This window comes from Leishmania mexicana, chromosome 28, assembly GCF_000234665.1.
Source record: "Leishmania mexicana MHOM/GT/2001/U1103 complete genome, chromosome 28".
Taxonomy (NCBI): Eukaryota; Euglenozoa; class Kinetoplastea; order Trypanosomatida; family Trypanosomatidae; genus Leishmania; species Leishmania mexicana.
The window spans coordinates 571198-593491 of NC_018332.1; the positions used below are offsets into that span (position 1 = coordinate 571198).

At 62.2% G+C, this 22294-nt stretch overlaps 5 protein-coding genes across 5 annotated transcripts; 1 reads left to right on the forward strand and 4 right to left on the reverse strand.

The window, feature by feature from the left end:
* Positions 1–1766: 1766 nt before the first annotated feature.
* Positions 1767–2807, forward strand: LMXM_28_1570 (putative hydrolase, alpha/beta fold family; the record flags this gene model as incomplete). The annotated part of the gene is made up of 1 exon (XM_003876950.1): positions 1767–2807. One exon carries the CDS (start codon positions 1767–1769, stop codon positions 2805–2807), a length of 1041 nt encoding a protein of 346 aa, XP_003876999.1.
* An 8414-nt stretch (positions 2808–11221) lies between these two features.
* Positions 11222–12469, reverse strand: LMXM_28_1580 (phosphonopyruvate decarboxylase-like protein; the record flags this gene model as incomplete). The annotated part of the gene is made up of 1 exon (XM_003876951.1): positions 11222–12469. One exon carries the CDS (start codon positions 12467–12469, stop codon positions 11222–11224), a length of 1248 nt encoding a protein of 415 aa, XP_003877000.1.
* A 1479-nt stretch (positions 12470–13948) lies between these two features.
* On the reverse strand, positions 13949–15232 carry LMXM_28_1590 (conserved hypothetical protein; the record flags this gene model as incomplete). Its single annotated transcript, XM_003876952.1, has 1 exon — positions 13949–15232. One exon carries the CDS (start codon positions 15230–15232, stop codon positions 13949–13951), a length of 1284 nt encoding a protein of 427 aa, XP_003877001.1.
* A 592-nt stretch (positions 15233–15824) lies between these two features.
* Positions 15825–19178, reverse strand: LMXM_28_1600 (helicase-like protein; the record flags this gene model as incomplete). Its single annotated transcript, XM_003876953.1, has 1 exon — positions 15825–19178. One exon carries the CDS (start codon positions 19176–19178, stop codon positions 15825–15827), a length of 3354 nt encoding a protein of 1117 aa, XP_003877002.1.
* Positions 19179–20833: 1655 nt separating this feature from the next.
* On the reverse strand, positions 20834–21832 carry LMXM_28_1610 (conserved hypothetical protein; the record flags this gene model as incomplete). The annotated part of the gene is made up of 1 exon (XM_003876954.1): positions 20834–21832. The coding sequence occupies one exon, from the start codon at positions 21830–21832 to the stop codon at positions 20834–20836; it is 999 nt and encodes a 332-aa protein (XP_003877003.1).
* Between the last annotated feature and the right edge of the window lie 462 nt (positions 21833–22294).

Genomic DNA, 22294 nt, shown 5'->3' on the forward strand with positions numbered 1-22294 from the left:
CAAAAGCCAGGCACATACACGCGCGCGCGTGGACAGATTATGGCTCTCGCCTGCAATGGTACACCAGATAATGCTCGGCCAGACGCTAATCGAATCAGAACCCCCCCATCCTCTTCCGACCGTTTCTTTGCATCGACGGCGTTGCTGTGGGGTGGCTTACGTGCGTCTTGCCACGCCATGACCGCCGTTTTGAGCACGTCCTCCCACAGAACCTTCAGTTGTGGGTGTTTCAAGGGGAGACGACAACTACTTCTCTCGCTTCTCTGCGTCAGCACCATTGGACAGCCACTCGAGTGAAAGGAAAAGCTCCTCCTGCGTGATGACGTCCATAGCGCCGACAACCTCAGCAATCCCGTTGTAGGACGCCAGTATCTTGAATGACTCCATCACTGGCATCACGATGTGGTGCCAGTATCCACAGCGGCGCGGCGAATGTGACGCCCGTGCTGGATGACAATGAGGTGGGTGAGGGGTCCCGCTACTGGGGATTCCGTCCTGGAAAGCCGCCCCTGGCGCAGTGAGAGTCACCCTCTTCCACAGCTTCCTTTTCGTTACGACAGGGGCGACGCTCACGGCCCACTTGATCGGGGCCGGCAACAATGGCCGCATTCCCGGTGTCATGTCCATCGAGGGGTGGAGCAGGACGAGCACAAAAGAGCAGCAGGCATGGACTGCCGGCCTCGTGGTCGCCAATGTCGCGCTTGTGGTTGTCTACGGGCTGATTGCGGTGCAGCTGGTGCACAAGCCCAGGTACGTGAACGCGGCGGGGCCACATCTGCAGAATATCGGGTCGTACGCAGACCCTGGAGATGGCCAATGCGAACTAAGAGGTAAGTGTCGCTTCATGCAGCGTGAATCTCTCCGACCCGCTGCCGCTGTGTGAGAGAGACACGACAATCAGTGTGAGCGAAGCAGCTCTGCGGCACGCATGTGAAAGCCCAGCCAAAATTTCACTTGCCACTATCTGTCCAGCGATGGATGGATGCGTGTGTGTGTGTGTGTGTGTGTGTGTGTGTGTGTGTGTGTAACGGCGCCACCACCTCTTAGTACTCTCTAGCCGCCTTCACGTCTCCGCTGCCCGAGACCTCGTTACTTCATCAATCCCCTTCACTGTTGTGTTTAGCCGGTCGTTATGTTTGCACTAGCTATTTTACGGTAGTGTGGAGCTCGCACCCAGAGCACATCCCCGCCAACTCATCCACCCTTCGCATTTGTCGCCTCGCGTGTTTCCCTTCCGGATAGACGGTCCCCCCCCCAAGCACGCACTTTTCCAGAGCCAGCGAACACGAACACGCAGGCGCCTTCGCTCCCTCTCTGTGCACGGTTTCGTTCCTTTTTTTGGTTGTTTGGTTGCGTCTTCTGCAGCGGGATCGTGGCCAAAGCTTCCCTCACGCAGCGTGGCATGTGCTACCCTACGGCACTGCCCTGCGCGAGGTCCGCACAACGTAGGTCGGCGACTTATCGCCTCCCGCTCTCAAGGCTCGGACGCGATCTGCGGGGAGTCGCGTATACCCTTCTTTTCTTCCTTCCGTCTCCCCATCCGCCCCTCTCCCTCGCCGCGAAACGAATCGCGCAGCTTCACCGTTTCTACCGCGTATTCATTCATCGAACCCCACAGCCAAGCACTACCTCCCCCTCGCCCACTCTCTCCGCGGTCCCTGTCATTTCCCCCTCTCTCTTCCCCCCCCCCCTCACCCCTGCTTCAACTCAATATTGTTGTCCCTCTGCGCCTGTGAGCATCTGCCAGAAGCATCCGCAGAAGCATCATGAGCATCACGCTTCCCTTGTCCTCGGAGGCGGCCAAGACGAGTGTGCCGCCAACCAGGGAGAGGACTACCTCCCCGGCCCTCTCATCCGAAGCGAGAGAGATACTTGGCGACTTCGAGGACAAATTCATTGAGGTAGGCACCTGCGCCAGCACCGGCAAGCGTGTCACCATTTGCTACAACACCTTCGGTGACCCCTCCAACCCGTGCCTGCTGCTCGTGCAGGGTCTCGGCAGCTCTCTCCTGGTCTACCTGCCGCGCTTCGTGCAGCTCTTTGTTGACCAAGGCTACTACGTCATTCGCTACGACAACCGGGACACAGGTCTTTCCACGCAGTTCAACGATTTCGCCCCCCCGGCGCTCATCCGGCTCAGTCTGCCGCAGTGGATGTCCATCGGTGAACGCCTGCCATACGTCCTAAATGACATTATGGAAGACGGAATCGGGCTGCTGACAGCGCTCAACATCCGCCAGGCCCACGTTTTCGGGATGAGCATGGGCGGCATGATTGTGCAGCTCATGGCGATCCACCACCCGGAGCGCGTGCTGAGCCTGAACATTCTCTTCTCCCACGTCGGCGGCGCGGACGTTGTGAACCCGAGCCTGCTGCACTATGCCCGCTTTCTCGCGAAGCCGCGCAGCAACAGCGCTGATGACCGTGCGGCGCACATGGCATGGTTTATCGATTACCTGAGCCAGGGCGCGTACAAGGGCAACCTAGAGAAGGTGAAAAAGTTCATCTTGAGCACGTACGAGCGCAACGGCGTGGGAGACGACCGGGGAATGCAGCGGCAGGCAGCTGCAGTAATGCGTGCACCGAGCCGCGCCAAGGGCCTGCGCAAGGTGACCTGCCCGACGTTAATCCTTCACGGTGCCAAGGACCCGCTGATACCGGTGGCAAACGGCTACCGACTTGCCGACCTGGTGCCGAACGCGAAGCTGGTGATCTTTCCTCGGCTTGCCCACTACCTGCCGCTCGAGCTGATGAAGCCGATCGCAGATGAAGTCGTGCTGAACATGAGCCTCGCGAAGCCGTCCTGAGTCATGCGGGTGGAGGCACTGCGTCTTGGCATTTTACCTTTGCGTCGATGCGCCGGTGATTCTCCCAGCGTCTCCCTGACCTCTTCTCTATGCTCGCCTCGTTTTTTTCTCTGCCGCTCCTATTTGGTATTATCGTTGTCGTTCTCCGACTCCCCCCTCTCTCTCTCTCCCGCTGTGCTTGGCAGCTACGGCACCCTCTGTCCCGTCCGTGCGTGCGTGCGTGTCTGCTGGTGTGCTGGACTGCGAGTACTTCAATAGGTGTTCGCAGTCACGGGCGCTGAGTAATGGAAAGGCACGCATGCGCATCACTACACAATGGCCAGATATGCACAGAACGTTCCTTCACGCTTCTCCCTTCATGAGGGTGTGTCCTTCCGTGCTCGCATTTATTCGGATTCTCTTTTTTTCTTTCCCTTTCTCGAGCCACCGGTGTCATCTGATGCCTCTTTCCACCATGTTTTACGGTTCCGTCTCCGACGGTGACTGAGCGCCTCTGCGTGCTGGCGTGTGCGTGTGCGCTGGCACGAGTTTGGAACAGCAGTGGAAAGGCAGCCTTGCACGATATGCCCTCTAGGCAGCTGTCCTCCGTCCGTCAGTCACCTCTCGCGCTCAGTCACCTTCGTTGGCCCAACCCTGGAAAATGGCGGACGAGGCGGAAGGACGAGAAAGGCACATAGAGGGGGCGGTGCATGTGGTGAGAAGGTCCAGATCGACTCCCCCGTGCGATGCCATGTGGCCGCAGATGGCCTCAGCTCCCCGCTCCTTCCCTCGCGATACCGCCCGTTGCTGTGGGCATGCAACTCACAACACCGTCGCAAGGCGACGAGAGCGTCTTTTTCATTTTTTTCGGCTCACCGCGTCCCTTCTCTGCCGCACAGCACGAGCTGAAGGCCACTCTACACCCCAGGCCCGCCACAGCGATGCGCCGACTCGGTCACCTGAGCACGGCTCCTGTCCCCACCCCCACCCACCCCCGCTCCGCAGGCAGCCTCACAGTCGCTCCCGTTGTGCCGGGTGACACACGCTCGAGCCACGCTGACACGCTGCCGAACATACCCATGGCGCAAACATCGTCACCGTCGCCGGCGGCTCTCACGCAGCGCCATCCAGGACCTGGCCGCCGGCATCCGTAGCGATACATCACACTGGCTTCGCCGTGTCGCAGGCGCTGGACCCTGTCGCGGCCAGGAGCGGTGGGTCGGCATTGGCAGGGATAGGGGGAGGGGAGGGGGGGGCGGCTCGGCTCTCTCCACAGAGAGTGCGGGGTGCACGGGGCCCTGACACATACCACGCCGGGGTGTTCCCCCGCGTTACTAGTGCCGCCTTTCCGCGATGGCAGCTATAGAAACAAAGAGCAGCGTTTGGCTACGGCAAGTGCCACATCTTGTCGTCACCCTCTCTGCCACTCTCACAGACAGCACGGTTACTTGCTTCCCGTCCGCCCCCCCCCCACCTTCTCAGCTCCAAACAGCGGAAAAAGTGGTGCAGGTGTGTCACGCTGCATACCAGACATACAGCCCCAAGTTTGCGTGTCAACCTGTTGGTAGCGATGCCCCACCCCACTACTGCCGATGATTCTCGCATCGTGTGTCTTTTCCCGCTCATACAATCGCTGCGCCATCGGTCGTTGACGCCCTCCCTTTCCTTCATCTGCGCACTCACTCTTCTGCTAGGATGCCTCCCTCACTCTGGTGTCCAAAACCTTTATCCGCTGGCGCTTAGCTGATCGGTTGTACCCATACCGAAGCGATGGCAAGGATACACCAGGAGGCTAACCACCACGCAACGCCCCTGAATGGCTTCCAAGCTGTGCCCTACACGGCCTAATCTCCATTCAACGTTCGTCGGCCGCACACCCCCGTCGTGCCCACTCGCCTTACATAACGTAGAGAGGGTCCCAGCAAAGCAAAGGAGGAGCCGAGGAGAGCCCTCCCCACCTGGCGGGCAGGCGAGTCTCGGCCAGGCAGACGAGTCTCGGCCAGGCAGGCGAGCCGCGGCCAGACAAAAGAGCGCCGGCAATGCAGAGGAGCCCCAGCAAGCCGGCAAGGGGCCCGGCAAAGCAACGGAGGAGCCGAGGAGAGCCCTCCCCACCTGGCGGGCAGACGAGTCTCGGCCAGGCAGGCGAGCCGCGGCCAGGCAGACGAGTCTCGGCCAGGCAGGCGCGTCTCGGCCAGGCTGACGCGTCTCGGCCAGGCTGACGCGTCTCGGCCAGGCAGGCGAGCCGCGGGCAGACAAAAGAGCGCCGGCAATGCAGAGGAGCCCCAGCAAGCCGGCAAGGGGCCCGGCAAAGCAACGGAGGAGCCGAGGAGAGCCCTCCCCACCTGGCGGGCAGACGAGTCTCGGCCAGGCAGGCGAGCCGCGGCCAGGCAGACGAGTCTCGGCCAGGCAGGCGCGTCTCGGCCAGGCAGGCGAGCCGCGGCCAGACAAAAGAGCGCCGGCAATGCAGAGGAGCCCCAGCAAGCCGGCAAGGGGCCCGGCAAAGCAACGGAGGAGCCGAGGAGAGCCCTCCCCACCTGGCGGGCAGACGAGTCTCGGCCAGGCAGGCGAGTCTCGGCCAGGCAGACGCGTCTCGGCCAGGCAGGCGAGCCGCGGCCAGACAGGCGAGTCTCGGCCAGGCAGACGAGTCTCGGCCAGGCAGGCGCGTCTCGGCCAGGCAGGCGAGTCTCGGCCAGGCAGGCGCGTCTCGGCCAGGCAGGCGAGCCGCGGCCAGGCAGACGAGTCTCGGCCAGGCAGGCGCGTCTCGGCCAGGCAGGCGAGCCGCGGCCAGACAGGCGAGTCTCGGCCAGGCAGACGAGTCTCGGCCAGGCAGGCGCGTCTCGGCCAGGCTGACGAGTCTCGGCCAGGCAGGCGCGTCTCGGCCAGGCAGGCGAGCCGCGGCCAGACAAAAGAGCGCCGGCAATGCAGAGGAGCCCCAGCAAGCCGGCAAGGGGCCCGGCAAAGCAACGGAGGAGCCGAGGAGAGCCCTCCCCACCTGGCGGGCAGACGAGTCTCGGCCAGGCAGGCGAGTCTCGGCCAGGCAGACGCGTCTCGGCCAGGCAGGCGAGCCGCGGCCAGACAGGCGAGTCTCGGCCAGGCAGACGAGTCTCGGCCAGGCAGGCGAGCCGCGGCCAGACAAAAGAGCGCCGGCAATGCAGAGGAGCCCCAGCAAGCCGGCAAGGGGCCCGGCAAAGCAACGGAGGAGCCGAGGAGAGCCCTCCCCACCTGGCGGGCAGACGAGTCTCGGCCAGGCAGGCGAGTCTCGGCCAGGCAGACGAGTCTCGGCCAGGCAGGCGAGCCGCGGCCAGACAGGCGAGTCTCGGCCAGGCAGACGAGTCTCGGCCAGGCAGGCGCGTCTCGGCCAGGCAGGCGAGCCGCGGCCAGACAAAAGAGCGCCGGCAATGCAGAGGAGCCCCAGCAAGCCGGCAAGGGGCCCGGCAAAGCAACGGAGGAGCCGAGGAGAGCCCTCCCCACCTGGCGGGCAGACGAGTCTCGGCCAGGCAGGCGCGTCTCGGCCAGGCAGGCGAGTCTCGGCCAGGCAGGCGAGCCGCGGCCAGACAAAAGAGCGCCGGCAATGCAGAGGAGCCCCAGCAAGCCGGCAAGGGGCCCGGCAAAGCAACGGAGGAGCCGAGGAGAGCCCTCCCCACCTGGCGGGCAGACGAGTCTCGGCCAGGCAGGCGAGCCGCGGCCAGGCTGACGCGTCTCGGCCAGGCTGACGCGTCTCGGCCAGGCAGGCGAGCCGCGGCCAGACAAAAGAGCGCCGGCAATGCAGAGGAGCCCCAGCAAGCCGGCAAGGGGCCCGGCAAAGCAACGGAGGAGCCGAGGAGAGCCCTCCCCACCTGGCGGGCAGACGAGTCTCGGCCAGGCAGGCGAGTCTCGGCCAGGCAGACGAGTCTCGGCCAGGCAGGCGAGCCGCGGCCAGACAGGCGAGTCTCGGCCAGGCTGACGCGTCTCGGCCAGGCAGGCGAGTCTCGGCCAGGCAGGCGAGCCGCGGCCAGACAAAAGAGCGCCGGCAATGCAGAGGAGCCCCAGCAAGCCGGCAAGGGGCCCGGCAAAGCAACGGAGGAGCCGAGGAGAGCCCTCCCCACCTGGCGGGCAGACGAGTCTCGGCCAGGCAGGCGAGTCTCGGCCAGGCAGACGCGTCTCGGCCAGGCAGGCGAGCCGCGGCCAGGCTGACGCGTCTCGGCCAGGCAGGCGAGCCGCGGCCAGACAAAAGAGCGCCGGCAATGCAGAGGAGCCCCAGCAAGCCGGCAAGGGGCCCGGCAAAGCAACGGAGGAGCCGAGGAGAGCCCTCCCCACCTGGCGGGCAGACGAGTCTCGGCCAGGCAGGCGGGTCTCAGCCAGGCCAAAGAACGCCCGAAAGCCGAAGATTACCTCGAAAACTGCGTGTGTGCGGACGTGGAGCCTCAGGACGCCAGACCGAAGATCCAGCGGGGATCCCAGCCCTCTGCGAGAGGCGCCTTCGTGGAGCGTGGGATAGGTGCCCGGCGTTGAAGCGCAACGGAGCGACCATCTTGGTCCAGCGAAGCGCTACGTCAGCGCATATGGTGTGAAGCGAGGTGCATGTTTTCCTTACGCGAAGGTGCGCGGGTGACAATCCTAGCAGTGGGAAGCGACGCTGGCTTCTGGGCGATAGGCTAGGTCCGGATCAGGCACGAGCTACCGGCGCATGGACTAGCACGGAGCCATCAGAGCACTATAGCGTGGCGGGTGACTAAGGCAGCAGGAAGGATGGCTGATGAGGGCCTCAACAAACCTCCCCAAAAACGAGCCGACTGGTAGTAAGCGCGCAACACCCACGTGAAATCGGGCGCCGAAAGAGCTGGACGTTGCTGGTCGGTAGCTGCGGATTCTCGTGAACGAAGTCGGCGACTCCTGAGGCAATGGATGGAAAATGGCGGATCCGGCCGACTGCAGCGTTCCGCTGTGAGCCTGCCAGCTCATGTTTCCTCTAGTGCCTTTCTCCACAGACTCTCATCCTCCCCGTTGTTTTCTTCCATCTCTCTTTCTCCCACCCCCTCACCATTCCGCTAACGCACACCTCACCTAACAGCAACGCAAGCGGTGAGGGCGCTGCTCCCCCTGCCTAGCACACTCAGAGAAAAGCATACAGTGGAGCGGAAGAAAAGAGAGAGCGGCGTTGTCTCTGTCGCGCATGCTTGCCGTGCCCACTCACAGACACACACGAAAAAGCGCGAAGCAGCAGCTCTTCCTTTGGTCTTCGTCGGAAAACGGCTAGTTGAGCCTCGCTTTTTTTACTGACCCCTTTGTACGTGTGTGTGTGTGTGTGTGTGTGTGTTTGTGTGCCTCGTGCTCCTCGGACGTGGGTGCGTACGTCCGCATTGCTCTGGCAGAACCTTCAACTTCCCCCCGGCATCCCTCCTCCTCCTCCCATTCTTGCTTCTTCTCTAATTTGTTCTCTTCTCCATCACACTCCGTCTTTTCCCTCGATTCCGGTCTCACCCCCCCCGCCCGCCGCTGCCGGAGGCAGAAGGAAAAGAAAGAAACCAAGAAAAGCTCTTCCTCATCACAGACTCACTCGCGCGCCCTGTTCTCTTCTCTCCCTTTTGTTTTCCTTCCGCTTGCGTCAGGTCGCTCTCCGTAGTTTCCTATCGTTGTTGTTCCCTCCTCCCCCTCTCTCTCACGTTGGTGTGTCTTACCCTCTCTCTCTCTGCCGCTCTTGTGTCTCATCTCGCGCGCTCCTCTGTTTCTCTGCCCCCCCCCCTCCGGCTCGCTCGCTCGTTCTCTCTGTGTGCGCGTGCGTGCGTGTGTGTCTTCCCAGCATCCCCTTTTCTTCCTTGTTTCTTACTCTTGCTCGTTGGTCTCCCCCCTCCCCCTGCATGCGTGTGCTGCCTTCGTCACAGGTGTTTTGTTCACGTTGCTTTCCTCTTCGCTTCCATTTTGTCCCCCCCCCTCCCCTTCTCCCGCACTCCAGACACACACACACGCTTCTGTATCTCGATTTTTTTTCCTTGCCTCTCTCTCTGTGTTTCTCCTCTGTTGTTGCTTCGACAGCCGTTAGCTCACGCAGCTCTCTCTCCCCCCTCCCCTCCTCGTGCGCCCTCCCTCTTCCGGCGTCCTCGACCGGGTCCTTGCTGAACTTCGAGTCGCTTCCGTGGTCGCTGGACTTGCTCGACACTCTTCTCTCCTCCCCCTCCCTCCCTTTGGTGTGCCGATCGCGCGCTCTTCCTTTTCTGTTTTTTTTTCTCTGTTTCACGTGCCGCAGTGACGCGCGTCGCCACCCCCTCCCTCCCTCGCCCACGTCTCCACAAGTCTCCCTCGCGCGTGGGCTTCGTTCGTTTGGGGGCATTGTTGCCTCTATCCCTTGACTGACGTCGCCAAAACGCGTGCGCGGCAGATGGAGCCTACGGAGCCTCAATCCAGCGCCGACAGCCGCGCGTCGGAGGAACAGCCGCAGTGGCTTTTCCCCGACGCTGACCCAAACACAGATTCGGCGCAACCCTTCGTGTGCGACCCCTACGGCGGCGTGCCGCGTAGGGAGGACTATGATCCGTGCAACACGGCGCAGCCGCCGCCGCGGCGGACACACGATCACGACATGCAAGCCACTTTTCGCTCCTTCCGCAGCGTTGTGCTCAGCACGCAATCCTGGGGAGTTCAGTGGACGGAGGCGACGGACACGAGTGTCAAGCGCTGGGTGCAACGAGCCTTGAAGGTAGACGACGTGGAGGATCCGTCTTCATCATCGCCCTGGGCGCCGTCCTCACCTCGGGCCACGTCATCTGGCCGCCCCAGCAACGACGACTCGGCGTGCGAGTACCGAGAGAGTTCACCACGTGGGACAACCACGACAGCGCCGCCGCAGAGAGACTCTCCATCGTTGCAGAGGCGCCAGCACCCGCCCCCAGCTCGGGGGAAAGGCTCCTGAAGCGCGCAGTGGCCGTCACGCCGGTCAAAGCACGCCGTCACCCCCCCCCCACCCATTTCCCTCCGTGTCGCCATGACCACGACAAATCAACGTGAACCTGTCTTGTATCGTCCTTTTTTATTTGTATTATGATCCGCTTCTTGTTTGGTCGTGGGTGCTCCCGTTTCTCTGCGTGGGCACGTACACTTTCCTCACATACAGAATCGCTGCTCGCTCTCGCTGCTGTTGGAGCCAAACACCACTGTGACTTGTTGCAGTCGTGTGTGTGTGTGTGTGTGTGTGTGTGTGTCATGCGAAGTCGTGCAGGCCCTCCTTTGGGTGCGGGCAGCTAAGTGTTTCCGTTCACGTAGCAGGGCAGCACTGAAGTGCCCGCTCGCCTCAGGACATACTGGGCGTCGTACTCGAGTTGTTGTTTGCGGCATGTCGTTTAACGGCTGTTGAGCATCTCAGAACGTAATATGATGTGGCTGCTTGCGTCGTTGTGGGTGTATGTTGCCCTGTGTACGCATACGAGTGTGTTGTACGAGCAGAGGCAGATTCAACTTGTCCTTTCACCTTTTCGTTGGCCCCCCCCACATATACACATACATTCTCTGCGCTGACGTGGGCGAGAGAGTTGGACGGGGAGGGGGGGCATCACGTGAACGGCGGGGAGCTGTCCCCCCTGCTGGTGAGGATGCGTCCATCATCACCACCCCTGTGCGAAGCGAGATGTGTCGCACAGACGCGCGCACACGGGGCACACGCTCGTTGATGTTAGTGCTCGTGTTTCCTCTTCACATTACCACCCCACCCCCACATCTTCATTTTGGCTTGTGTTATTTCTCACTTAATCATGGCGTCGTCCGGACGCCCGGGTGGGAGAATGGGGAGGCGCGTATCACAGCCGAGGGTCGGCCATTCCTCCTCAAAAAAAAAACAGATAATATAATAACGTAGTACAGATCAAGATGGAAGTCTCTTGTGCATCTGTGGTAGACGCGAGAGAGGGCTAGAGCATAAAAGACGTGTCACAGCTTGTACCCCATGGGTGTGCATGGTTAGATGTGTGGAACCGCTCTCTCTCCCGCTCGTGGTTGTTGTTGGCGAGCGGGCGAGCGAGATTGGAAGGCATGTGACATGTGTAGAGTGACCCGCAGACATCCCCGACGTGCAGCATGGCAGACGAATCAGAACACATCTGCAGCACCGGAAAGGGGGGAGGAGGCGGGATGCGCGCTGCCATGTGCACCACAGTGATGCGAAATGGGGCAGGGAGTCGTGAGAGTAACGAAAGGCAGACCTGCCACCTTTCATGGTGTGGCAGCATGTTCGGTATTGTCGTTTCGCTTTGGTTGCTTCGTCGGCTTCCTTGCGGTTCAACCAATAACCTCCAGCTAGAGGGAGAGGGGGGGTCACGTACCGGTCTTCTTCCGCACAGCCTGCCCATGACACCGAGTGCGATGATGTGTTCGCCTGCCAGTCCTCGCTTCCTCCCCTTTCCTTCGCTGCCTTTTCCTTTTTTGTGTCATACGAGAGGACAGGCACACGCGCACACACTTACGCATGGTTACGCATTAGGTCGATTCAAGAATTCGGAAAAGCGAAGCTTCTCCGCCTGCAGATTTCGACGCACCTTCCCCTCAGCAGACGAGGTCCTCGTCTTGCTCACCACCACCTCCACAAAGGCTGGCCCGTCGCACTGACGCAGCTCAGCCAAAGAAGCGACAAGATCACCAAGCTCGATCACAGGTTCCTCGCGCACGGCAAAGTACCCGCAGGCCTTGGCCACGCCCGTCAGCGAGGCATCAAAGGCCGCCGTGGTATGGCCGCCCTCCATCGAGTAACAGCCATCGTTAACCACGATATGCTTGAAGTTCTGCAGCAGTCCAGCACCGGTGGTGACGTCCCTCATCGCTTTGAGGCCACCGTTCGTCGCCATCGCGTTAAGGTGTACAAGGGCCGCCCCGTCGCCCTCGATGCAGACGACCTGCAGCGACGGTCGCGACAAGGCAATACCCGTCGCCACGCCTGCCGCGTGACCCGGCGAGTCTGCCAGCAGAAGGTCCTGCGCGGCTGTGTCGCCGGAAACCGTCGCCCGCGCGCGGCGCAGAGACTCCTGCACGCTCCCGCAGCTGCACACGAACGCGTCCGTTGCATTGAACTGGCGACACACTTGATTGGCGACCGCGTCATGGTCAAGTGGCGCCGTGGGAAGCGCGTCCGCGTCTGGACGTCGCTGCGTGTACGGCGCCAGAGTTCCGGGCTCCAGCAGCACCGCGAACGGTGTCTTCTCGGAGGCCAAGTGGTGGTACGCCTTGTCCATTGTCACGTCCCAGTTCATTGCAACATCGAGGCTGTTCCCCATGATCGCGTACGGAACGCCGACGGCGGCCAAACAGTGTTCCGTCAGTCGGCCCTGTGCAACCAGCCCCGGCTTCACCTGCTCGTCCGCGGTGTCGAGCTTACCGCGCCAGCTGATGAGCATCAAGCATGGCATGCGGTAGGCATCCTGGTTGAAAAGGGTCAGCAAGGGGTTCATGGAGTCCCCTATCCCGCTGTTCTGCATGAACACGCATGGGGTGCGCAGGGTGGACAGGTAGTAACCGGCCGCCATCGCCATGGCGTTGCCGCAGTTGGTCGCCATCACGTACTCGCCCGCTGCCGTGCTATCAGCCAGGTACGAGGTGAGGGGGCACAAGTAGTAGTCGGGCATCCCAAAGAAGGCGCTGGTGCCGTGTTCCTTGAGGGACCGGACCAGGTACTCGGGCGAGAGCTGTTTGTTGCCCTCCAGAGCGCGGCGGCAGCAGCGCAGCATGGGAAGTAGACAGAGGGAAAAGAAAGTTGACGAGGACGCGTGGGTCGCAAACTCCACGCTAAGCAAAGTACGTGAGGGGATAAGAACGAAAAGACTGAAGGCGCGGAGGAAACGGAGAAGGCAACGAGGAGCTTCGAGGTGCAGCGAGCAGGAAACTCGGGACACCCATGCACGCCAGTCACCGCGTGGCCCAGAGACGCTGAAGCCGTACAAGGCAGTAAAAGGCAAAAGGAGAACTGGCACGCGCGATGCAGAATGCAAAGGAACAGAAAGCGAGCAGGTGGCGCAGCCAACGCGAAGGGCTCTGTGGTGGAGTGCAATGGGGTGGAGAGATTCGGGCGCGCGACCGTCTTCGTCACCTTCACCAGAGGCGAGATGGACTCTCCCCTCACTAGACGGCCCTCCCGAGGGAGAATCCACCCGGTGGAAGGAGCGGCGTCTCCTGTCGCTGAAAGGCCACATGGCCAAGGCGAGACGAGGCGGAGCGTGCGAAGGAGGGAAAGAAGGCAAAAACGACATGGAGAGCAGATTTTTGGGGGGGAGGGGAGTGGGACTGGGAGTAGCAAGAGAACGCGATGGCAGAAAAAGACCCAAGAGGCGTGGGGGGAAGGGGTCAATGCGGAAGGGGGCAACACGCGCCCTCTCTGGGGCGGCGGGCCCCCTCCTACCATCACCACCACCCCCCACCGCGCCGCCCCACATGTTCCACACCGTGCCGACGGCGGTATAACCGTCTTGCCCTCGATGTCGGCCGAAGGCACGTGAACGGCGCATCAACACAGTGGGATATCAGTGAGAACGAGTGCGTCGCAGCGCACAGTTTTGCTTTTCTTGTTGTTCGATCGGCAGCCTCTCGCCCTCTCGCACACACACCCTCGCCTCTCTCTCACGAGAAAGGCACGCACGCGCCCATGACGACCACACCAACAGCAGTCGCAGAGGCCGACCCGTACGTGTGCGCCCTTTTCCGGCTCACCGCATCCCTTCTCTGCCGCACAGCACGAGCTGAAGGCCACTCTACACCCCAGGCCCGCCACAGCGATGCGCCGACTCGGTCACCTGAGCACGGCTCCTGTCCCCACCCCCACCCACCCCCGCTCCGCAGGCAGCCTCACAGTCGCTCCCGTTGTGCCGGGTGACACACGCTCGAGCCACGCTGACACGCTGCCGAACATACCCATGGCGCAAACATCGTCACCGTCGCCGGCGGCTCTCACGCAGCGCCATCCAGGACCTGGCCGCCGGCATCCGTAGCGATACATCACACTGGCTTCGCCGTGTCGCAGGCGCTGGACCCTGTCGCGGCCAGGAGCGGTGGGTCGGCATTGGCAGGGATAGCGGGAGGGGAGGGGGGGGCGGCTCGGCTCTCTCCACAGAGAGTGCGGGGTGCACGGGGCCCTGACACATACCACGCCGGGGTGTTCCCCCGCGTTACTAGTGCCGCCTTTCGCCTTGACTCGGGAGAAAAAGATGGATCACTTACTCCCCTCCAGCGCTGTCGAGGGACACGGTGAGGAGAAACGCGGACGGCGTCTGTGGATGACGACACTGACCGGCCAGCAGCAGCAGGCCCTTCTCCGTGTTCACCACAGTCGGCGTGTAGCGCCAGTGAGGTAGCTTCCCACTCACCGCTGCCGGCGTCGCACAGCGCGCGCGAGCCTCCATTGTGTCTGTCTGAAGGTGGAAGCAGACGAGCTTGACGGCGTCATCGCCCTCCGATATATTCTTGCCACCCAGAAACGCAGCGCACACGTACGTCGCGCTGTCAGATAGCCGCAGCGCGAACACGCCGCCGGCATGGCCGTTCGACGGTGGCAGGACGCGTTGCGGGACATCAGCGCGCCACTCCTCCTCCTCCCCGGGTGTACCATCATCTGGTTGTGGAGGCACCACCACCGACCACGCCTCCGTGACGAGGTCAAACCTCCACACGTCGGCAAAGCTGCGCAGGTCACCGTTCACGAAATGCGCGCCGCCGTAGAGCACAAACGTTGTCGGCGCCACAAACAGCAGACTGAGCGACAGCAGCCGCGGCGCCGGAGACGGCAGCGACGACGGTGAGGCGAGGACTCGCCACACTCCCGCTTGCACGTCGCACACGTACAGGTCACTGGACTGCTCCTGGGTGTCCGTTTCGCCTCCAAAGATGTAGAGGCGACCAGCGTGTCCGCCAGCACCGTGCCGCACACGTGCCTCGGGCAGGGTTCCAGTGCAGTGCACCTCGTCTACCTGCACCATCACAGGCGTCGCGTCGGCGTCGACGTGCAAGGCGATGGCATACAGTTTGTTGCGACGGTTCATGTCAGCGCCAAGCCCGCCAAACAGGTAGGCGACAGGGGCTGCAGTACTACAGACACAGGGCAATGCCGAAGCAGCGGTCGCTGTGGTTGGCATCGCGTCAACGCCAACCGCCGACACCACCGTGGTCAGCGTGGCACCGTCACTCTCGAGCGCGTCCACCGGCGGCAGTCGCACCCACTGAAGCGCAGGCAGAAGGGCGGTGCGTGCCACCAGCGGGGTCGCAGAGACGCTCCCATTGGTGTAGCCACCGCACACGAGCACCCACGACTCGCGCGGCGATGCCGCGGACACGTCCATGGATGTTGTCGGGCACACGACTGCGGAGCAGTGCCCCTCCCGCCGGTTCAGAAGATCGATAGGGTCCTCGTCGTCATCGTCCTCGCTGCTGAATGGCGGGTGAAGAACGACGCCAGCAACGTCCAGCAGAGGGCACTCCACCCACCGCATCCGTAGTGACTCCATCTGGACAGTGCAGACACGCTGTGTGGGTGTGTCTGCTCGCGGGCAAGCCAGTGACGTGGCAGACACTCGATTAGACTTTGAAGAGGACAGATTCAGCACAACAAATGGCCAAGGGTCCACGCGTGCATCAGGAAGCACAGATACCCCGCGCACCAACACCACAGGAAATCATCATTGCGAAAGGCGGAACAGCGAGAGAGAGAAGGGGAGGCGTAGAGCACGAACAGGAACGGCAACCCAAAACAGTGCAACGCAGAGGGGATCCCCTACAGTGTGCTGCCCACGAGGGCCGCGCACAAGGGTGGCGGCACGTCCATGGAGAGTTTCAACGGCACGTTAGGAAGCCAAAAAAGTCTTGGTCGGCGTCACGGTCACTGGCCTCTTTTGCCCGCTTTCCTCCGCGGTTGACCTGGAAACAGTGTACGGCGGGAGGGAGGGACGTGGGGGGGCTGGCTGACCAGGAAGCAAGGTTGAAGCAGAGGCAACACACCTCAGAAGACCACACCAATGGTCGCATGCTTTCTTTTCCTGCCCTCGTTGGGGGGGGGGGGGGATACTTGGAGAGCGGCAAGCCAAGTCCTGGCCACACTCCTCATTCAGAGGCATCCTCCTCCTCCCCACTGCCGCTGCTGTCAAAGAAGTTCTTCGCCAGAGATTGAATGGCATCCTGCAAGGCCTGCCGCGAGACATCGCCAGTGGCGGCGGCGGTTTCGTACAGCAACTTCACAGCGGTGCAGGCGAGAGGCGAGTGAAGCAGGCCAGCGCTGGCTGTGACACTTTGCCGAGCACCAGCGACAGCGCCGGGAGCCGTACGAGCCAGCCGAGCCGCACCACGCCTCTGAGGTGGCGAATCACTCGCTGTGGCGTCCGATGCGGGGCCCACAGTGCGATGAGGCCGCCACACCGCTGATGGCGCACGCAGCACCCGTGTAAAAGGAAGCTGCTCTGTGCCCAGTCGAGTTCGTGCTAAACTCGTCGCATCCTGGTGGGCCACCCCTTCAATGTCGTCCCGGCGCACCGCACGATCCGCTGCCGCTGAGGGAGTCAGCAACGGGGAGGGGCTCATGGCAGGTGCACTGAACGCCCGACGCCATTGCGTGAGCGACGTCCGCAGCTGCGCGCAGAGTTGCGGCAACGACGACTCTGTCTGCAATGTTGCGCGGCACCACTTCGACAGCCGTTCCTGGTATTCCGGCTGCGCGTACCGCTCGTCCAGCAGCACTACAGCCCCGTAGTCCTTCACGTGGCGCAGGCAACGACCCAAAGCTTGGTTTACGGCGCGCACAGCATCCGTTGTATACCAATCCGAGCCGCTGTAGGCGCGCTGCGCGATGACCTTCCACGACTTCAACGGCTGCAGCGGCACCCCGAGGCAGAGCACCAGGCGCGCCATGTCGTCCGTGAAGTCGAGTCCTTCGCTCACCTTGCCGCGGTACACTGAGAACAAGAGCGCAGTGCCGCAGCGAGGCGCCTGCGTGCAGTTCTGGAACTGGCAGAGAACCCCCGTCAGCGCCTCTGCCTTGCGCGGCTCCACAAACAGCTGAGTCGGCGCTACGGCGTGCAACGATTGATGCTGCTGCTCCCGCTGCGCCACAAGCAGTGCCTCGCGCGTCAGCTTCGCCAATGCCGTTAGAACGGCGTAGTTAGGCACAAAGAGCAGCACCCCGCCACCGCTGCTCTCGCGCAATGTCTGCGTTAGCTGAACCACGGCGCGCGCCACCGTCTTGAGGAAGACTGGATTCGAGAGAGAGGCGTACGTGCAACGCAGTGGCAGAAGCGGCGGCTGCGTCGTCGTCCCATTATGTGACGATGACGACGACACAGGCAAAGCGGTCAGCGCAGTCAGGCTGTATTGAGTTGGAGGCACCACGTGCAGGCCCTCCACCGTGCGCCACAGGAAGGCCTCCACGCCCAAGTCACGAGCCAGCTGGGGGAAGGGGGAGAGCGTGCCGGAGGCCAGCACGACACGATGCACCGTCTTTAGGAGGTGCGAGAAGGCAAGGCTTCCGTCGAGGCACCGCAGGTCAATCGTCCACCGCGCAACGGCCGCATTGGTACGAACCGCACCACTGTCGCCACCCGCCCCCGGACGCGCTTCGGCAATGGCTGCGGCAGCAGAGAACGCGCCAAAAAGCGACCGCTCCGTGCCGCTGCCGCCCGGGCCAGGTCCATCCCAAGACGTCGCCGACCGCAGCGCAACCGCAAAGGACTGCGGCCTCTGAAGCAGAAAGCGGAGCAGCAGGAGCCATCGCTTCAGCATTGAGAGGCCGAAAACAGAGAAGAGAAACGGATTGAATGTGACGCCGAGAGCCATGATGACGCTGTAGGCACGCTGGAAGAGCTCTAGCGACGCGAGCGCAGGGGACGGCGCTGCAAAATGCCGCCGCGCCGCCGTGCGCTGCCGGTATGCCGCAGCGTGGGCCTCCATATCGCGCCGCAGGTGGTGCTCGAGCTGAGTGCCCTGCATGTAGGCGGTCCCGCAGTCTCCACCGTTGCGTTCGTCGCCCTCGCCTTTCTCGCTGCCGCGATGGCGCTTTTCACCTCGCCGTTCACGATCGTCCGCCGCCTCCATCGCGACGTCGAAGAAGATGCTGAGAGACTGGAAGAGGGCGCACAGAAAGGAGAAGATCTCCACCAAGGTGAAGGCGCCGAGGTGCAGCTCTCGTGGATATTGCATGGTGGGAAAGCCATCATGCGCCACGTCCGCGGTGGAAGAGGTCGCACTGACTGGTTGGCGTGCCAGGGGCACTTGGTTCGACACGAGGGGCTCGAGCTCTGACAGAATGAGAGCCAGCACGTCTCTTGGACATTCCAGCGAAAGCGCGTCCTGGCACACCGCCGCGACGTTGTGCGCCTCGTCGAAGACGACAACTGCGTTGTTTTTCAGGGCTGCCTCCATCCTCGTCTCGTGCCGAATGAGCGGGTCCAGCAGGTACGGGTAGGTGCAGAAGTTCACATCAGCATAGAAGGCCAAGTCGCGGGCGGCGTAGTAGGGGCACATGTGGCGCGAGGTCCCCTCCAGTACGAGATCTTCCATGTCCCATATCTGGCCACGCTGATGTCCGATCGGCCCCGCGATGGCGCTACACGAGAGCTCGTCGTACTTGTCCACCATCTCGCAGAGCCCCATCGACACGAGCTTGTCACAAACCTCGCCTAGGTTGTTGCCCTGCACAGGCAACGTGTGGTTCGCCTTGGACGCCATCACCTTGGGGTGGATGCAGTAGCGCTCCCGGCTGCCGAGGATGTTCATGCGAATAGCACTCGTCGCGCCATGCAACCGGCGCAACTCACGCACCGCCTGCCGAAGCTGCGCGTGGGTGCGCGTGACGTAGTAAACTGTACAGGGCGGCGGCAGGAAGCGACGGCGCAGCTCTTGCGAGCCGACCACGTCCAGCTCCGCACGGATTTTCCGCTGCGAGTTGGCCCGAAAATGTTTGAAGAACGATGGTGGTACAGACCAGCCGTCCGCGCACTCGTTGCCCGTGTGCCCCTCGTCGGCATCGATGTCGCCGTCCGCGACTGGCTCAAGGCGTTCAGCACCGCGCTGCTGTGGACCTCGCTGACCCCCACGTCTTTTCGGGGGCACCTTGCGCTTCTCCCCTGACGGGCGTCGTTGGTGCCACAGCGGCCGCCGCTGACGTAGATACGCGTCAAGTTCTTTGGGGCTCTTGCGCTTTAGCTCCTGCTGGTACCGCAGAACGCTGGATAGCAACGCCATCGTCTTACCACACCCTGTCGGTACCTCTGCGACAGCCACCGGCACGACGTGCGGGTTAGCGGAGTGGAGAACGTCGGTTATCATGCGGATCATCTCCTGTTGCACAGGGTATGGCGTGAATGGCAGCGCCAGCGTCGCAGAATCCGCGAGAAGCGGCGACAGGGCAGCGGAAGAGGAGGTCGAGAAAGAGGCTGCCAGGGGCGATGCGCTGGCCCCCTCGGGCATGGTCGGCGCCGGCATAGCCGGTGAGTTGGGCCGTCGCACATCTGCCGAATCCGCCGCAACTGTATTCGAGAGCGGCGATTCAGCGTTTACACGCACTGCCGCAGTCGATTGCAGCCTCGGCAGTCGTGTTCGATAGTGGCGCTTACTGGAGCAGGTGTGCACCGCGGTACTGGCAGCATGAGTCAGGTGGCCCAAGCGGCCCTCATTCAGTGACGTAGCCTCCGAGTAAGTAAAAGCGCTCGTGCTCTGCCTAATGTTGGTGGTGCTGGCAGAGCTCCTGGAGGCTCCCGCGGCGAGCACAGCCGCAGGTGACAGCGAATCGTCTGCGGCGACTTGGACGGTGTCGCTACATTTTTCGACCGCAGTCGCGAGCGACGCTGGCCCGTGCATGGAAGCGCCGGAAGAATGAAGTGCCTGCTGATACTCCAGCTCATCCTCGCACTTTCGATGCAGGAGAATGCCCTTGAGGAGGTCTGACATATGTGCGCGAGTGGGTGTCTGTGTATGTATGTGTGTGTATGTGTGTCCGCAACGTGCTCAAGCACCACAGTGAGTAGTCACGAGACCGATCTGTCCATGCCCTCTGCCTTTTCTCCTTCGCTCTGCCCGCCCCCCTCCACACACACACACACACACTCACCCGCTTCTCACCGCTTTGCTGCTCTGCGTTCGGTGCGGCGGGGAGACGGATAGAGGTGGACCCGATGGAACGGGTGCAGGCAAGCGTATCTCTGTCAGTGCGAATACGTGGAAGAGATGGAGAAAAGTCCCGCACTGAGTACACCTCACGGCAACGGGAGAAGCACACACACAGATGCAAGCGAAGCGAATACAGGCGTCACGGCACAACGTTCGCCAGGCGCCCCCAGCGATCCCTTCTCTCTCCCTCTCGCTGCACGCGCGCTTCACCTTCTGTGGTCCGGGCTCTGAAAGTGGTGAGTCGCGCGCGCCAGGTGGTCGAAGATGGCAGCGGCGGCGACGGCGAATCGAGGAGCGCGGGAAACACCGTAAAAGCATACAGCACGAAAAAGAGGCCGATGAGGAATGATTGTTACGAGTAGAGGGAGAAGAAGAGAAGGGGAGAAGAGACACCTCGGAGAGAGTTGCCGCGATCAATACGCGCGCACGCAAGCGAGAGTGTGGCGCGTGCACAATCGGATGAAGGCCGATCGCGACAGGCAGACAGGCACGTCGGCGCACGTCCCACGAAGACGCGAGAGACAGAGATAGAGAGAGAGCAAAGGTGGTGCGTTTAGGTGCGTCTATGCAGTGAAACACTGCACACGATCAGTGCTAGACGAGAGAAAGTAAAGAGCGAGAACACCAAGGGAGACACAGGTGTAAGGGGGCAGCAGCACGCTACTTGCACGCCACCTCCAGACACGTGCCCTTCTCATCTCCCTCTCACTCTGTGTGTGTGGGGGGGGAGGTAACTCGCTCCCCGCGTGTGTACCTCCATGTACACTTACCAGAGTGGGTGCACATCAACGTTACTTCTCCTATGTGCGCGCATGCAACAGTGTCTTTCCCTCAGATCGCGTCCTCCCCCCCCCACCACCTTCTGGAACGGAAGGAGGCTGACGCCGCTGACGCATCTGCCTTGCCTGCTCAACTCTTCGGGGGGCACCTGTAGACCTCGCTGCACGAGGAAAGCACTAGCGCCACTGCGTGCTCTGTGTCCAGGGGACGCTGCTGCCCGGCTCGTCAAGGGAGCTTCGATGCGCCCCAACTCCGTTTGCGAGAGCCGCGCGAGAAGCATACTCGAAGGGCTCAGGGGGCAGGTCGCTCGCCCAGACAGACGACTTGTTAAGGCTGTTGGGACCAGTTCGATTCGCGAAGCGGTTTGAGTCGAAGTCGGCGGTACTCTGATCATGGTGCCATGAGGCAGCGCCAGGCGACGGACCGTGCGTGCCGCTCGGGTACACGGTAGACAGACCAGCGCCGCCGTCGTTCAAGTTCCCATCCGCACTAGCCAGTGGATACGGTGTAGGGCGCGTCGGAGATGAGTAAGAGTTGGGCGGAGACGGGCTTCCGTGCATCATCGCCTCGGCACCGGGTGCAGCGGCTTGCTGAGGGGACAATTTCATCTGCAGAGTCAGCTTCCGGTGCGACAGCTCCCTCGCCAGCATCGCTGACTGATCCACCTCGCCAGCAGACAAGGCGAGCTGCATTAGGTTGATGAGCTCCTTGGTAGAAAGCTGGCGTACATCAGCCGCGCTCACGTTACCCTGCCACCGCGCATAGAGCTGTGGTGCGAAAAACCGAAGCAGGCGGCCTGGCCACGTGGTGGGGCCACGGTGATACACAGAGTGGAACTTGGGGTGCTGCGTCGTGGCACCCTCCTGTGGCGTGGTTCTCCACGAGGAGGACAGAAAAACCGTGAATGGCGGCTTAGACGTCGCTGTCCCTCGCTGCCGCAGCCCGCCGTGCTGTGACGTGGAGGGAGCCTGGTACTTCATGGCGTGTGTGGTGAGTGTCGCGATGTAGGAAGTGTCTGTGTTGCTCCACAGCAATGGGTCGTACTCCGGGGCGTCATCCTTGGGCGTGCGATACTGCTGTGCAGGCATGCTCATCGGTGCAGGCGACGCCGCGCTAGCACGCTCCCACTGTTGCGGTGACTTCCCATTGTACTTGGGGGCGTACATGTCCTGCATCGCGCGCTCCCGGCGAACGGAGAAAAAGGAAAGGAACAGCGGTAGCAGCGAAGAAGTGCGACAGCGCACCCCCTGCACACACACAGACACACAGACACACACACACTCACACACAGACACACACACACACACACAGACACACTCACACACACAGACAGTACGAGACGGGAAAGGAGAGGCGGCACACAGGAAAAGTGGGTGACGTAAGGGAGCGGCCTGCTGTGCGCCACAGGGGAAGGAATGTGGTGTGGAGTACGAGGGGGAGAAGGGTAGGGTAGGGTAGGGTGGTGCAGTCGTGCATCGGCGCAGGTGCGGTCCGCCCGTGCGCCACCCAGGAAAGGGTAAAAACACGTATGTGATGGTTGTTGATCACAACGACAGATAGACGCGCGCACAACACACACACACGTATACATACATATATATTAGGTGGTGCAGGCAATGGAAGTGGAGGCGGGTTGC